The 14,598-nt window shown below is 49.9% G+C and overlaps 5 protein-coding genes across 5 annotated transcripts; 4 read left to right on the forward strand and 1 right to left on the reverse strand.

The window, feature by feature from the left end:
* Nucleotides 1-720: 720 nt before the first annotated feature.
* Nucleotides 721-1,587, forward strand: CGCA056_v002013 (uncharacterized protein; the record flags this gene model as incomplete). The annotated part of the gene is made up of 1 exon (XM_037317272.1): nucleotides 721-1,587. The coding sequence occupies one exon, from the start codon at nucleotides 721-723 to the stop codon at nucleotides 1,585-1,587; it is 867 nt and encodes a 288-aa protein (XP_037186251.1).
* A 1,187-nt stretch (nucleotides 1,588-2,774) lies between these two features.
* FUM2-0 (Cytochrome P450 monooxygenase FUM2) lies at nucleotides 2,775-3,859 on the forward strand (the record flags this gene model as incomplete). Its single annotated transcript, XM_037317273.1, has 3 exons — nucleotides 2,775-3,416; nucleotides 3,471-3,637; nucleotides 3,706-3,859. 3 exons carry the CDS (start codon nucleotides 2,775-2,777, stop codon nucleotides 3,857-3,859), a joined length of 963 nt encoding a protein of 320 aa, XP_037185669.1.
* Nucleotides 3,860-4,516: 657 nt separating this feature from the next.
* On the reverse strand, nucleotides 4,517-6,363 carry qutD-7 (putative quinate permease; the record flags this gene model as incomplete). The annotated part of the gene is made up of 5 exons (XM_037317274.1): nucleotides 4,517-4,885; nucleotides 4,937-5,245; nucleotides 5,308-5,709; nucleotides 5,766-5,879; nucleotides 5,941-6,363. The coding sequence occupies 5 exons, from the start codon at nucleotides 6,361-6,363 to the stop codon at nucleotides 4,517-4,519; spliced, it is 1,617 nt and encodes a 538-aa protein (XP_037185670.1).
* A 2,915-nt stretch (nucleotides 6,364-9,278) lies between these two features.
* CGCA056_v002016 (uncharacterized protein) lies at nucleotides 9,279-9,991 on the forward strand (the record flags this gene model as incomplete). Its single annotated transcript, XM_037317275.1, has 2 exons — nucleotides 9,279-9,286; nucleotides 9,364-9,991. The coding sequence occupies 2 exons, from the start codon at nucleotides 9,279-9,281 to the stop codon at nucleotides 9,989-9,991; spliced, it is 636 nt and encodes a 211-aa protein (XP_037186254.1).
* Nucleotides 9,992-11,611: 1,620 nt separating this feature from the next.
* Nucleotides 11,612-11,980, forward strand: RECQL5 (ATP-dependent DNA helicase Q5; the record flags this gene model as incomplete). Its single annotated transcript, XM_037317276.1, has 1 exon — nucleotides 11,612-11,980. One exon carries the CDS (start codon nucleotides 11,612-11,614, stop codon nucleotides 11,978-11,980), a length of 369 nt encoding a protein of 122 aa, XP_037186255.1.
* Nucleotides 11,981-14,598: the final 2,618 nt, after the last annotated feature.

Raw genomic sequence — 14,598 nt, forward strand, 5'->3', positions numbered from 1 at the left:
GACCGTGTGAATCCATTCACAAAGGTGATTCATGTGCCAAGCCTTCAGCCTTTTGTCGTCGAGGCCACCAACGGCCCTCGTGGTTTATCATCCAACATCATGTCGCTTATGCTTTCCATCTTCCTGATGGCAGTAATTTCAATGACTGAGGACGAATGCGACAAGTCTTTGGGAATATCCAAAGAATCAGCCACAGTGACCTTTTCTGAAGCCACACAGCAAGCTCTTCGACGTCTGGACTTCATGCGAACAGACGATTTGGTAGTGTTGCAAACGCTTTGCCTGTACATGGTATGCTCCGTCCTGCACTTAGATTTCGTTCGTTGACGGGTGGAGCAGTACTCTTTGCAGGCGAAAGACGATCGCCATAGTTCATGGGTTCTAAGTGGCACTGTCATTCGGATCGCTCAGAAAATGGGTCTTCATCGAGATGGGCGCGCTCTTGGTCTTGGGCCCTTTGAAACCGAGATGCGGCGAAGGATATGGTGGCAACTTGTGTCACTTGATTCGAAGTTTGCGCTTTTCTCTGGCTTTGGGCATTCCTTGCTTCCGCGAGATTGGGATGTTCAAGAGCCAAGTAACTTGAATGATGCCGATATCTTCCCGACAGCAACTCTACCGACTTTGGATCGCGATGGCCCATCAGAGATGGTGATTTGCTTGATCAGAAATAAGTTGACGAAGTTTCTTGTGGACAAGCCGGGCCTAGAGCCCGTCAAAATGGCCGCGGAGCTCAACAGTCTGGCTGTTCATCCCCCTCTGTTCGTCAATTCGAGGAATCAGCAAATGGGCTACTATCTTGCCCAGTTCGATATTCTTGAAGAAGGCTTGCAACATATTCTGGAGTATCGATGTAATACACACGCGGGGCAAGCTCATGTTCTTGCTCAAGCTTTAGGAGCAGGACTCATTGTGCAGAAAGGCCAGTTGATGAGGGGGCTTAACGACAGATCCAGACCAGAAGCCGAGGGTGTTCATGAGGTGGAGGGTGCATTCTTGGGGGCTGCCGCATTCCTGGAGCATATCGCATCTCTATATGAGCACTCTCAGGGCAATGGGTTTAGTTGGTTCGCGGATTTTAACTTCCAGTACGACATCCTGCTCTACGTGGTTGTACTTCTCGGGCAGAGAGTTGATCACTATATGGGGGACCGAGCATGGGAAAACATTGCGACTATTTACCGATTTCGCCCTGGACTTTTGGAGGCCTCCGAAAGATCTTGCTTAGTTCTCGGCCAGGCTGTGCTGACGGCGTGGGCGAAAAGACGAGATTTTCACTCCACCTCCGGGTTATCTTGCGAAGACCCCGAGTACATCGTTGAGCTACGAGCACAAACTCGATTGAATGACAACATCGGAGATGAGGACTTCCCATTCATCGTTACAAACTCTGAAATCCCAGCGCCCTCTGAACCTCAGGAATGGGCGTACCCGCTAGGGGTTGATAACGGGGTTGCTACTAATATTGAAGACGGGGAGCTGCCGTTTATGGACACAATCACCTCGAATTGGGCATTCTTAACTCCCATAACTGAGCCTCAAAGCAGATCACACGGCAAAGACCTAGAGCCTGCAAATGCGCCATAATATTAGCAAAGGGCACAGATTCCTACGAAGTATGATGCAATTCATTTTCAAATGCTCCAAGCGATAGCTCTCATAACAGCTTCGTGATCCCTGTCTAGTTCCGCGGGAAACCTATCAGCCGATAGGTGATACCTGCGAATCACCTCCTTCCTTGAGAAGGCTTGTTTGCAGCTAATTGATCGACAAGAAAGCGTCCTATTTAGATCCCTAAGCTAAACCTTGGTTTCCACAAACAGCTGCCTGTCTACTGTCTTGCTTGTCGGGGAGTCTTCTCATTCGGCGAGTTCAATTTCAACCCGTGATCCCGGCTCGATGTCTTCAAATTTATTGTCCGCTCCGATCCTCCATTCGGATGACGGGAACTCCGACTGAAGAAGTTCTCTCATCTCAACACGCCTTAGATCACTGAAAACCTCTGCACAACTCACGCTCTTCATCCACATGAAGACCTCCATGACTCACAGATTCCCCAAAGGCACGTCACACATCTTACTCAAACGAGAAACCAGCATTCAACCAAATATTTTCCAGGAGCATGATGCCATTAGACACAAACAACGTTGGAGGGAGTGCGTGGCAAACTCTTACAAGCTCCATCCATCACAACGTGTTTCAACTGCCTTCAAGAGAAATAGTCATTTTCATCACCTTTTTGGTACGTGCCTGCTGAGACATATCGCTATAATACTTGCTCACGGCAATCTTCTGTAATGCAGCTTGTAGGACTGGGCATGTTATATGCCACCTACAACGCGGGTTTCCACCCACTTGCACATTTCCCGGGGCCCAAATACGCTGCTTGCTCCGACATACCGTTCATGGCAATACAGACAAGTGGAGGCATGGTTCCGTGGCTCGTTTCTCTGCACAACACATATGGGAGCGTGGTTCGCGTGGGAGCTACCAGGTTGAGCTTTATCGATGGCCAGGCGTGGAAAGACATATACTCCCATAAGACTGGTGGGAAGAGGAGCTTTCCAAAAGACAGACTTGTGTACGGACCGGATCCAAATGGACACCGAAATCTATTGACAACGATAGCCGACGCCGAGCACAATCAGCTTCGAAAAGTGTTCTCGCCTGCATTTTCCGAAAGAAGCCTTCAAGCGCAAAGCCCGCTCATCTCGAAGTATGTCGACCAGCTAATTGAGAGTATCTTGAGAGACATCAAAACGAACCCACAAACGATGTTCGATATGGTCAAGTTGTACAATCTCACAACATTCGACATCATGGCCGAGTTGGCCTTCGGCGAACCACTTGGGCTTTTAGCTAGCTCGAGCTATTCGGAATGGGTCGGTAGCATCTTTGGAAATCTCAAGGCCAACGCGATTGCCCAGATTGGCCGTGAATGGCCATGGCTCGGTAATTTGGTGCAAATGGTTACACCTCACCACCTCAAGAAAGCCTCGGAGCTGCACTTCGCACACGCCATTGAACGTGTGGATCGCCGCATCAAAACAACAAAGGAGGATGCAGACATTTGGAACTTGGTTCTGAGCCAACCTGGCAGCAGACAGATCACCAAAGGCGACATGGATACAAACTCGTCTTTGTTCATGGTGGCGGGATCCGAGACTACAGCAACCATCCTAAGCGGCGTCACATATTTACTTCTCAAGAATCCAAACAAGCTTGCTCGTCTAGTTACAGAGATTCGGCAGGTTGAGTCGGAGAAAGAGTTGACGATTCAGAGGCTTTCCAAAATGACCTATCTGACAGCCGTACTTAATGAGGCACTCAGGTGGTATCCTCCTGTACTAGTCGGGGTTTGGCGGGAGGTTCCCGAAGGCGGTGGCACCGTTGCTGGACATTGGGTCCCGGCCAGGGTGAGCAGAACACAACCTTGCTTCCGTGTTTATCACGCTAATTAAAACTTGCAGACTCGTGTGTCTGTGCCTCAATTTGCCGCCAATCACTCCTCGCGTAATTTCAAAGACCCTGGGGCTTTCGTTCCAGAGAGATGGCTGCCTGGACCAGAGTTTGAGCCAAACACCAAAGATGTCGTGCAGCCCTTTTCTCTTGGGCAACGGAACTGCATCGGAATGAAGTAAGTCCCTTTCAGTTGACAGCTATGTACAAGTCCCGCTGCTCAATCAAAGTATTAATACATGATAGTCTGGCTTGGCATGACATGCGGTGCATCTTGGCGAGGACATTGTGGCATTTTAATCTATCTCTTTGTGCCGAAAGCACGAATTGGACGAAGCAGAAGACGTACATTCTCTGGGAGAAGCTGCCTCTCATGGTTTTGATGGAGCCAATTCGGTAGAGAGCTATTCTGTTGGCGTTAAATCAAACATGCGAAGTTGCATGCAGCCTGTCGGAACGCCTATTCAAAGATTACGCCTGCCGGCGGTGTTGCCTTCATCACGCGATAGTCGTCCAGCAAGTTACAGTTCACACGCAACGCCAAATAGTTTGCTGGGTAGTTGAACATGGCAAACGAGATAAGAAAGCAATTGCGTCCTAAGTTCCTCCGTGAGGAGATTCCCAGAGTCTGATGCTTCTGAAAGCAGGTGCTAAATGAATTGCCTTTGAGTATACTGCATCAAGATAAAGTGACCAGATTGGACTGACGGCATCGCCACGTAGGCACCACAAGCCAGTCAAAACATCAACGTATGCAGATTATGCTCCACCGGGATTTCAATCAGCCGGACCAATGGTGGATAATTTTCACAGGATTCAATCAACCTAGGACGCGTTTGAGCAAAGGATGTGATGCAAAAAGTGGGAAGTCACTAGGATAGGTGACGAAATGCAAATCTTATGCTAAGACTTTCGAAAAGCTTCAGGTGTCATTAACGTACACTGAATTCAAGGTAATGTATGTGTTCGTTCCGTTCGAATACCGATTATTAATTCGTTTTGAATTCCGCGTTTCCAAAATCATTGGCTTCTATTTACTGTGCGCGTTCATCAGGACCTAAGCTGAGTCAGACTCAGACTTGTTGCCGTTAGCAACCTCCTTGTGCGTAGCCTCGCCCTTGGCGTCTGTGCGGAACTGCACCTCCTCTTCTCTCAACTGAGCCATCAACGTCTCGTTCGCCTTCCATACAGGCTTGATCTCGAAGAGGCGGTCAACCTTCTCAAGCGGAACGCCACTGGTCTCTGGAATAAGGAAAAAGGCGAAGAAAAATGCCAAGAAGGAGAGCGAGGCAAAGAAGAAGTACACGCCATAGCCCATAGCCGCAAACATCTGCTCCGTGAACCTCGATACGAGAAAGTTGAACAGCCAATTGCTTGCCGTGGTGGCGCCGCCTGCCAAAGAACGAAAGTTGGGGTCGAAGAATTCCTGTATAGAATGTCAGCCAATGGTTGAGAGACTCTGGAAGGGTTGACTCACGGAATTGATGACCCACGGGGTGCCGTTCCATGTCGGGGTATAGACTGCAGTCCAGAGGTAGAAGAAGACGATAGCAGCATAGCCACTGCCGGTCAAGTGATCCTGAGGGTTCTTCGTCGGCTCGACGACGCAGACATACGCGCCAATCACCCACATGCAGATGGAGCCGGTGATGGCACCAATCAGTAGAAGCTTACGTCTTCCAAGCTGATCAACCAGGAACAACAGCCAGACGAAGGTCATGACAGCCTTGATGACACCGAAAATGCCCGTCATCAAGTTCACAGTATTCGAATCAATGCCAATGCTCTGGCGAACGACAGTCAGCAACAACGCAGCCTCCCAGGAAATGGCCAAGAGACAAGACTTACTGAGAAGATGGTGGGAGAATAGTAGTTGATCGCATTGATTCCGGATCCGTTCTGCCAGAAGAAGAGCATACAACCCAAAAACAGTCTCCACTGAAGGTTAGGGCGTTGACCAAGTGCCTGGAAAGGCTGCCAGAAGCCAAGTCCCACAGTGGACTTCTGAAGCTCATAGATCTTATCAATAGCAGCAATCTCCTCCTGGATGTAGATGTCGTTCGGTTCCAATTGGCGAATCCAGCAGAGGTTGTCCATCGCCTGCTTGCGATAGTCCTTGAGAAAGAGCCATCTCGGGGACTCTCGAATCCAGCAAGAGCCAATCAACAGCAGACCGGATGGAATAAGTTGAACGGCGAAGGGTATGATCCATTGAGTTCGGCCAGGGGGGACGTGGGCTTCGACACCGAACTACGCCATGTGTTAGGGGGGCATTTTCCCATATGAAGTTTTCGTTCGTTACTTACGTTGATCCAAAACCCTACAAGACCACCAATCTGCCACCCAAGTTCGTAAAGACCAACGAGACGACCACGGATAGCAGGAGGCGACAGTTCGGAGATGTAAATAGGGATGATGTTCTGCGAAGTTTATCGTCAACGACTGGACATTCATATTGAGCGGTATCTGAGGCGGACTCACCGACGCGACGCCAGTTCCAAGTCCAGAAAAAACGCGTCCAGCGTACAAGATTCCCAAGCCAGTGTTACCAGTAGCACCGCAGGTAAGTCCAGCACCGAGCGAAAACGTGGTGGCGCCAATCGCTAAGCACCACTTGCGACCGATAAAGTAGCTGAGACAGTATGTGAGGAGGGCTCCAAAGAAAGCACCTGCAACAAACAGAGAAACGATGTTCTCGCTGATAAGGTTTCTTGCCGCGCTGGAGATGTCATTGAGTCCGAACTCGTCCTTGAAAGAGTCGAGAGCTACCGTTGTTCCGATAAATGCGCTGGTGTATCCGATCATGCAAGATCCACAGGATGCGATGATGGCGAGCACATAGATGCGCCAGTTGTAAACCGACGGCGGCGTTGGCCGCTCTTCAACAACGGTGAGGATACCCATAGCAGCGACACAAAAGCTGAATGGAATGTCAAGCGACGGAAATGGGTGATGGTCGAGAAATGTGCTTCTCGAGGATGAGGAGGGAAGGAAAATGTGAACAGGTCGAGGCTCCGGTCATCACTAAGTATTTTCTCTCAGGTGGAGCAACCCCATAGCTCGAATCTTCATTGCCCCATAGTCTGGAGCAACCACTTCGGGGTTTGCGGAGTGGAGGACTGGGGAGCATGAGGCATATTGTTGACAATGCAGCAAGACAGACTGAGCAGATCAGATTCTGGAGGCCGCAGTCTGCAAGACTATTGCAGTCCATGAAAGATGGTCGTCGTCATATCCGGCACTCTGCATTCAGGGCGTCCCCTTGGAAAAGTTGAGGCTCCACCGAGCCTCAAATGGGGCGGCTACCCTGGCCGGGGATGCGTTTTTCCCCGTGGAGCATCCGCTTCATGATTTTCCCCATGGAGAGAGACAAACTTGCAGCCCGGGGTAGCGAATAAGAATCAGTATATATCTCACACGTACATCCCCTCTGCTCCGGTCCAGGCATTGACGTTTGGAGATTGACAGATTGCCATTAGTTGATGGATTCACGCACCCTTCGGCCATCTACCGACAGATGGAGATCCATAATGGCCCGTGCTGCAGTGGCTCCGATCCCGGCCAGCCGAAGGCAAGGCGAGAGGGTGATAATTATTAACCCGCCCGCCCCCCAAGTCGTCCGAAAGAGCCGCCGTTCGTCAATGCGGCGGCGGAGCTCCTGCTTGGGAACGGCAATAGACTCTTCCGACTCGTTGGGGTGATAAAGCACCAATCTTGCGGCTGGCCAGTGCTTATCTGCGAGCTCGCCCCCGTGCTGTGTCGGTGGAAATACGCTCGCCCGTTCGTTTCATTCTTGCCTTGATTCGCCGCACAATCGCTTGTTCTTCTATTGTTCACGCCAAGAGGATCGTCGCTCCAGCGAGTTCTGGATATACGATATTCCCAACATCTTGGCTCAAATCCCTCAAGAAGGGTTGCAGTTCACGGATTGCGCGGGCAGGATCACTCGGAGGCGAAGCTCTCCCGACTGGCTGCCAATCGTTGGAATCGAAGGGCCTTTTCCCCACATGTCTCTACCTTCAATTGCCGAACCGATTGAGCATCCGGATTCCTCTTAAGATAGGTTACTTGCCTGGCTGAAATAGCGTGAAGCAGTCTCAGGCTGGCCACTGCTCTGAAATATCCGCGCATCTCACGCGGAATTTTCCTACACTTGAGGCTCCTTCAATCAAAACGCTCAAGGTCTGTAATTTGCGAAGGTTTTCTTGGCCTTCGGAAAGCCGTAGGGCTTCCAATAATGTTGCAAGCATCTTCTAGGGCGATCCTGAATGCGGAAGGTGCTTTTATCTCAAATTGGTCCCGCCGATTTGCCAAGACCGTTAGAGTGCATAAGCCGGATCCTCCCGCTTCTTGTCCCGTGAACTAGCCAAGCCCTCCAACGACGTCCTCTTTTGCAAGCCGCATATAAGTCAGCAGTCCAAAGCCCAAACGTCAGGCAGAGCTGCACTTCTTCAGTGAGGGTATCATAATAATACCTATCGTATCGCACCTGCTGAATGCTATGCCTAGCTAGTTTAGACCTAGACGCGCTTAGAAAGCCTAACATACTGGCAACGATGAATGATTGTATCATTCATCGAAACTGCCACCCAAAAAAAGAGTGGGTCCGCGAAGACTGGGGGTAAGATTCATTGAAATCTTGCCGAGTATCATTCATTGAACTTTCTGCGCCCAAAATGTCTGTATTATAGATGCACTTGAAGATAACAGTGAGTTATTCTTTTTGACCGAGTTTCTGGCCTGTAGAACACCCAGTTGAATTGATAAATATTTAATCCAGGTTTGAACGATCTTGAACTGCTGACAGTGACCTACTCGGTCTGGACTAATTGACGACAGTATTGTTAACCACTAACTTATGTAAGCATTCCAGGGAGACACCATGATCTAGATAACACCAGCGCCAGCTTATTTCAACCTAATTAAATCATCAAATTCATGAATTTTGTTCTAATAGTAACCCATAGTAACCTAATAGTTAGCATACTTTATTAAAAGGGTTAAATAAGATATTTTCGACGTTCTTCTGCTAGAAAATATGAACAACTTCCAACTTCGCTCATGATTGCACTCTAAGACTGGACGAGGCTATAGATCCACTTGTGATTCTTACTAACTTCTCGCTCGCAGTATACAAAGAATATCAATACGCAGTTATTACAGACGAAGTCGCTTTGCATCTGAGAACGCGCCATCCGCTCTTAAAACCAGCAGAGAGGAACAGCATATACGCCTATATAACGGGAATCCATGGAATTATTCGAACTCAGGACCAACTCAGTAACATCCAGTATCCAGCCCCCACAACAGAGCTGATTCCCCATATCGCGCCGCCAGTCACAAACGGAATCCGTTGCAATGCGTGCAGTTTCATATGCCAGCGGATTCAAACGATCTAAGCCTATTGCTGCAAGGAATATGGATAGGTTAATGCTCGAAAGAGAGGCGGCGATGTGAGAGGCTAGGCGAGCGAGGTCAGGAGCGTGCTGTGGACAGTTGGCGTGCAATGTCAGAGATTCTGCGCATCCCAGCGTGGCAAGCGATGGTTTGAGGTGGCCTGGGGACAAACAGCCGACAAGTCTCTACAAAGCGCTCCAAATAGAAGCCTGGCTCAACAGGCGGTGGACCGCGTTTAAGATCTCCAGAAAGTCTAAGCAGAACGTGTGAAGACGAGCCACAACAAGCTGATCCACGTCGCTAACGAAAGACTTAAGCCCAGCCTGTGGCTGGCCTGTGGCTGGCCTGTGTAGGATGGGCGGTGCACTTAAAAGGGCTCAGTGCCAGCGCACTCTTCAACACAACAGCTCCCATCAATGAAGATGAGGTTGTGCTTCAGGCGATATAGGCGACGGTCGACCGCGTGCTGGACCAGGCTTGAGCAACGTCTGCTCCTAATACCGTCAGGCTAGCCGTGCTGTTCGAGGCGCAGCGTATAGAAGCGCACGTCAAACCAAGGAGGCTGTTCGACAACCGTATAGAGGACGACACGTGGGCGAGATATAAGGGCGTGTGGCTAAGTCTGTTATGCGTCTGGTTCCGCACGCAGGAAATAGACGACGACAAGCAGCCGCCGTATAAACTGACGCCGTCACAGGGAGAGGCGTGGGACTTATTCGAGCAGATAGCGGAAGCAGCCAGCATAGGGATGGGGCATCAAACGCAGGAGAAGCTGGAACGCGCAGCACTCGACATGCTTATCAGCATGCTGGACCACCAGCTGAAGGGCGGAGACTACAGCAGTGCTCTTCTCAGCGCTCTCGCGGTGATAGGGATTGCTGAGAATAGCAGCTGGGTCCAGATCACAGACTACACGACAAAGTACTCAGCTGTTATTAAGATAGCGTGTATGTTAGTGATCCATCAGGTATACACCAAGCGTAATAATGAGGTTGCCGAGCTGGAAAGGTCTCTAGGGAAAGATGAAGTAGAGGATATAGCGCAGAGTTTATTCCAGCATATGCAGGCGAAAGTGCGGCGGTTTATGACGCAGACGACAAGCGATAAGGATGTGGAGCTAACGCTGATAGACTAGATTCTCAAGACGCAGACGTATAGGATGCATATCTAATATAACACAGCAGCAGCTGGTGTTATCAACTAGGTTGGCGATTGCATATCATACAGGCGGGTATAGTTCATAATAGGGCAGCTGTCGGACGCACTATATAAGCTGGTCTGAGAGACGCAGGAGCTGCTTGCAGAGCTGATGGCGACAGAGGATTCAGGTTCAGCAGACAGTCCTAAAAGCGATATGCAGTCATAACTGCCAGCCATCCTATGGTCGTCAATTGAAGACGACCACAGCGAGACAAAGCCTAGGTACTTATTTCTCACCAACAACCGCAACAGCTGGGTTTCTGCTGGGGACAGATAGCTGTTTATGCGGCTGGCGTGGTCACCTGCTGCTGCAGAACGGTGGGGACTGAGCAGCAGCTTAGGCAACAGTCGCAGGGCGACAGACCGGCTATTCCAGCCGTCAGCTGTGTAGGAGTTTGGTAGGACGTTTAAATGACTCTGCGAGCGACTGTGGATGCTTCTGTATATGCTCAGCAGACAGCTGGCGCAGGCGAGCGAGCTTGCAGGTCTGCAGACGGTCAACACAGTTAACAGGGGCGTCTGCAATATTATAGTGCACAACAAAATATTATGCTTCATCACAGCATACCACAAAGGATACTAGACAACCAGGCAGGCGAAGGTGATCTACTGATATCTCCTGAGGGAGGTTAGCGAGCTTATTATATAGTATCTTTGGCTTATCTTGCCGTTCTGGCAGGAGGTGCAGGGCATTATGCATGAGGCCAGCAGGTACAGCGCGTTCATATAGGCAGACAACATCATCCGGCAGAGGGACTCAGAAGCCAGCAGCGCAGCAGCAGGATCAGAAGAGCAAAGTGGTAATAATATAGATATTGGGGATAGTAATAATCATAGTATAAATAAAGATGAGGCTGGTGATAAGAGCATAAGTGTGGGCGACTAGATGTGGAAAGAGGAGCAAACGTGGACGACAGACAGAGCGCAGCGGATCATACAGCAGACCAGCATGAGACTGCTGGGATGCTAGGTTAATGTGAGCATATAGCGACATATCGCTATCAGCATCGCTAACTGCTACTTGAACGAGTTGTTTGGACGGCTGGGCGGAGACGACGCCAGCGTGGGATCGGAAGAGGGGACGGACGAGGTTGAGGACAGCCTGTGGGACTTACAGGCGGGGCACAGCATGCAGATAGCAGGCATGATCTACGCGCGAGAGCTTATGCAGTTCAGCAGCAGTCTTGCGGCGAGGCAGCAACAGTTCCGCTAAGTCAGCCATCAGTAGCATAGGTTTCTGGGCTTCAGGGCTGAGGATTCAGAGTTGAAATAGGGTTCCACGGGCTGCAAGAGGCAAAAGACAGAGGGGTATGAAGGGCCACGGCTTGCAGCTAGGCTCCAACGATTTGAGAAGCTGAGGAGAATCAACTTAGAGGGCCAGCTGCAGCAGATGACAGGGGACGACTTGGCGATATTCCGCGGAAACCAGAGAGAAGCAGTGCTCGCTATCACCAGCAGGCACATGCCGATCGTGCAGGTGATAGGGACGGGCGGTAGCAAGAGCGTCTCATTCATACTGCTAGCATTCTGCTCGCCAGACGGAGTGATGGTGGTTATGACGCCGCTAGTAGCGCTGCAGATAGATCTATACAGGCGATACGTTAAGGTGGGGATCACTTTGCATGTGTGGCAAAGCCGCAAGAATAACCAGGCGGCGTCCATCATCTTCATCACACCTGAGTCGGCCGTCACAAAGGGATTCAGAGACTTTATCGCACAGCTAGAAGGGAGGCAGGCGTTAGACCGCGTCGTCGTGGACGAATGCCACGTCGTGCTCAAAGGATCACAGAGCTTCCGGCCACAGCTTAGAGAGCTTGGAGAGGCGATCTGCAAGTTCGGCGTACAGACGATATGCTTAACGGCAACGCTCACGCTAACGGACGAAGCAGCATTCTTCCACGCTATGCGACTGGAGGCCAGCTAGGTGAGGATGTTCCGAACGGCGACGACGCGCAAGAACATCTGATACTCTGTCGTCACAGCGAGCGAGAGGGCTGGTGTGGAGGGCGTCAGTGGCGTCAGTAGCACAGAACAAGACGAAGATGATGCAGAGCTGGTGAAACTTAACGCAGTTGAGGCTAAGGTATGCTAGGTAGCAGTCCAGTAGGTGAATAAGCTTCTGGCTGGCAGCAGGCGAGGCAAGGCTGTTATGTACGCCACGTCGATTGAGCGGGTGGAGCGTCTGGGGTTAGCGCTAGGGTGCGCCATATTCTTCAGCGACGTCAACTTAACTGAGGGCAAGGCGGCTCAGCTTGAGGCGTGGCGTCGAAGCAATAGGGCTGAGGGCGTCATGGTTGTAACGAACGCACTGGGACTAGGCATCAACATCCTAGACGTGCGGCTTATGATCCACGCTGACATGCTAATAGGACTCTGGCGATTTATGCAGGAGAGCGGGCGGGCAGGTTGCGACAGGCAGCTGAGCGTATCAGTTGTTATATGCTGCAGCAGCAGCAGCAGCAGCAGTAGCGGTCTATAACGGGAGGCGGCGGTAGAAGAGTATCTCGCTAGCGACGAATACAGGTGGATCATTCTCAACTGAGTGATAGATAGGAGAAGCAACCGCTCTGGTTGTAAGGATGACGAAGAAGTCTGCGACGTCTGCTGCAGGTACAGAAAAGGGCTGGAGCTAGGGTTTGTTCTTAACTGTATTAGCGAGGATGGCGAAGCAGGCTGGGCGGAGTTTCTAAGGCTAGACAGGCATGCGAAGCTGGACTAATAGAGGGTTAGGATGGAGAAGATAGGCGAGGCTGGCGACATAGAAGCGTTTCTCGCGCAGCTTCACCGGCGACGCGGGAGGTGCGCGTTATGTTTCAGGGCAAGGGACGACGACAGGCATAAGTTTCCCAGTGTTACGGTCAGCTATCCGACAGTAGGGTCTGCTAACAGAAGCTGGGGATTGATACGTTCTAACAGTACACTGGGTCGTGGTCGTAGGTCGTAGTTCGTAGGCTGTAGTAGATTGGGTCTTCAGAGGCTAAGGTGATCAGTCTTAGACTCAACAAGTGATTTGCAGTGAAGGTAAGCTGAGAGTATCCGTGAGGATGAATACTAAGTTGATTGCTGAAGAGCTATGGAAGTCTGACCATGAGCCAGGCTCAGGGTCATTATATATAAGTCTAATTCTGAACATATTCCTTTGTACCTTGGGTCGATCTGGATCATTCTGATCCAGAATGATCGTTTGGCCCCTAAGTTGTGTTAGATCATATTGATCCAATATGATCGTTATCTTATCATCATGTGACTTAGACTATAGTTCTTCTGTTACCAAGTGAGTTCCTGTTGTTCCTGTGATTCTGCAGTATAAATATCCTGTCCTAGCCGCCCGACGCCTAAGTGGGTCGGTTAACTGTTATCCATGCATAACAGGTTGTAACATCAGGTCCCCTCTCTAAAGGTCTTATCCTTAAGACCTAATATAAGTAGGTTGTTGGTCCCCAGTTGGGGTTTCGTTAATTATGCTTCCTGATTTACTCATGATGCTGACACTATGTTAGGTTGCGTTCAGAAATTAGATTCTCATGAGACTCATCATACTCAGATTTAGCGCAACCGTAAGGCTCTCGGTGCTTTGGTTGATCACTATAGTTACGACGTAATGCCTTGTTCCCCTTGTTTTCAGCATAATTAGGTGTGCAAAATAGACCTCGCCAACTCGAAGCGTTATGGCGAGTGTGTGAAGCAGGGTTTCTCAAACTGTGATGGTGGTGATATGGCGAATGCTTATAAGTACCTTAGCACCTTAGTGTTCTCTAGTGTTGCTAACTTATTGCGGTAGTGAATCGTTATTTTAATAAGCAAAAGAAAGTGGAGCGGGAGGAGGAAGAGGCTGAGGAGGCGTTGGAGGTGCTGCAGACTCAGCTTGCTGCCGCTCTGGGTCGTTTGTCTCGTCTTTGGAGACAGAAAAGGTTCTTAAAGGAGTGTGGTTTGGATCTGATTCGTTAGGGAATGCAGTCTGTGGATGAATGGGAGGCTGAGGAACGTGCTCTGGAAGCTCAGGAGTCCTGGGTGATAGAGGATTTATCGCTGTGGGGTGCTCAGAATGAGTCGGATTGGTCTTCTCTGGGTACTAGGGTGGTTGATTTAGGCATTCCTCTGAACGTGGGTTCTCCTGAGGTTTCTTAACTGGCTTTTGGTGTTCCTAGGCGGATAAATAGTTTTCCTTGTCGCGGTCGATCTACTTCAGTGGGTGGTCTAGTGAAGTAGTGTGGGTGCTTGATCTGCTTATATCTACTGTTCTTTTTGGCTAGTATAACAGGTGCTAGTGTGACTTCTCGTTCTTAATGTTGTTGCCAGTAGATTATGAGTTCTTCTGCTGCGTTGGTGATATTTTTAGCTGGTTCCTATATGTTGTCTTTATATCTGTATCCTTTCTATTTGACGAGGTATCAATACCCTTCTGGTTCTTTAAGGTGGTCGATAATTCGTTCGACTTCATACTCTGGTTTGTTATCTTCAACAATAATAATATCGTTTGTCTGTGATCCACATAGTGCTGGTTTGAGGAGTGAGATATAGAATACTAGGTGACACTTCATG

This window comes from Colletotrichum aenigma (genome assembly GCF_013390185.1).
Source record: "Colletotrichum aenigma strain Cg56 chromosome Unknown KSG_Cg56_contig01, whole genome shotgun sequence".
Classification (NCBI taxonomy): Eukaryota; Fungi; Ascomycota; class Sordariomycetes; order Glomerellales; family Glomerellaceae; genus Colletotrichum; species Colletotrichum aenigma.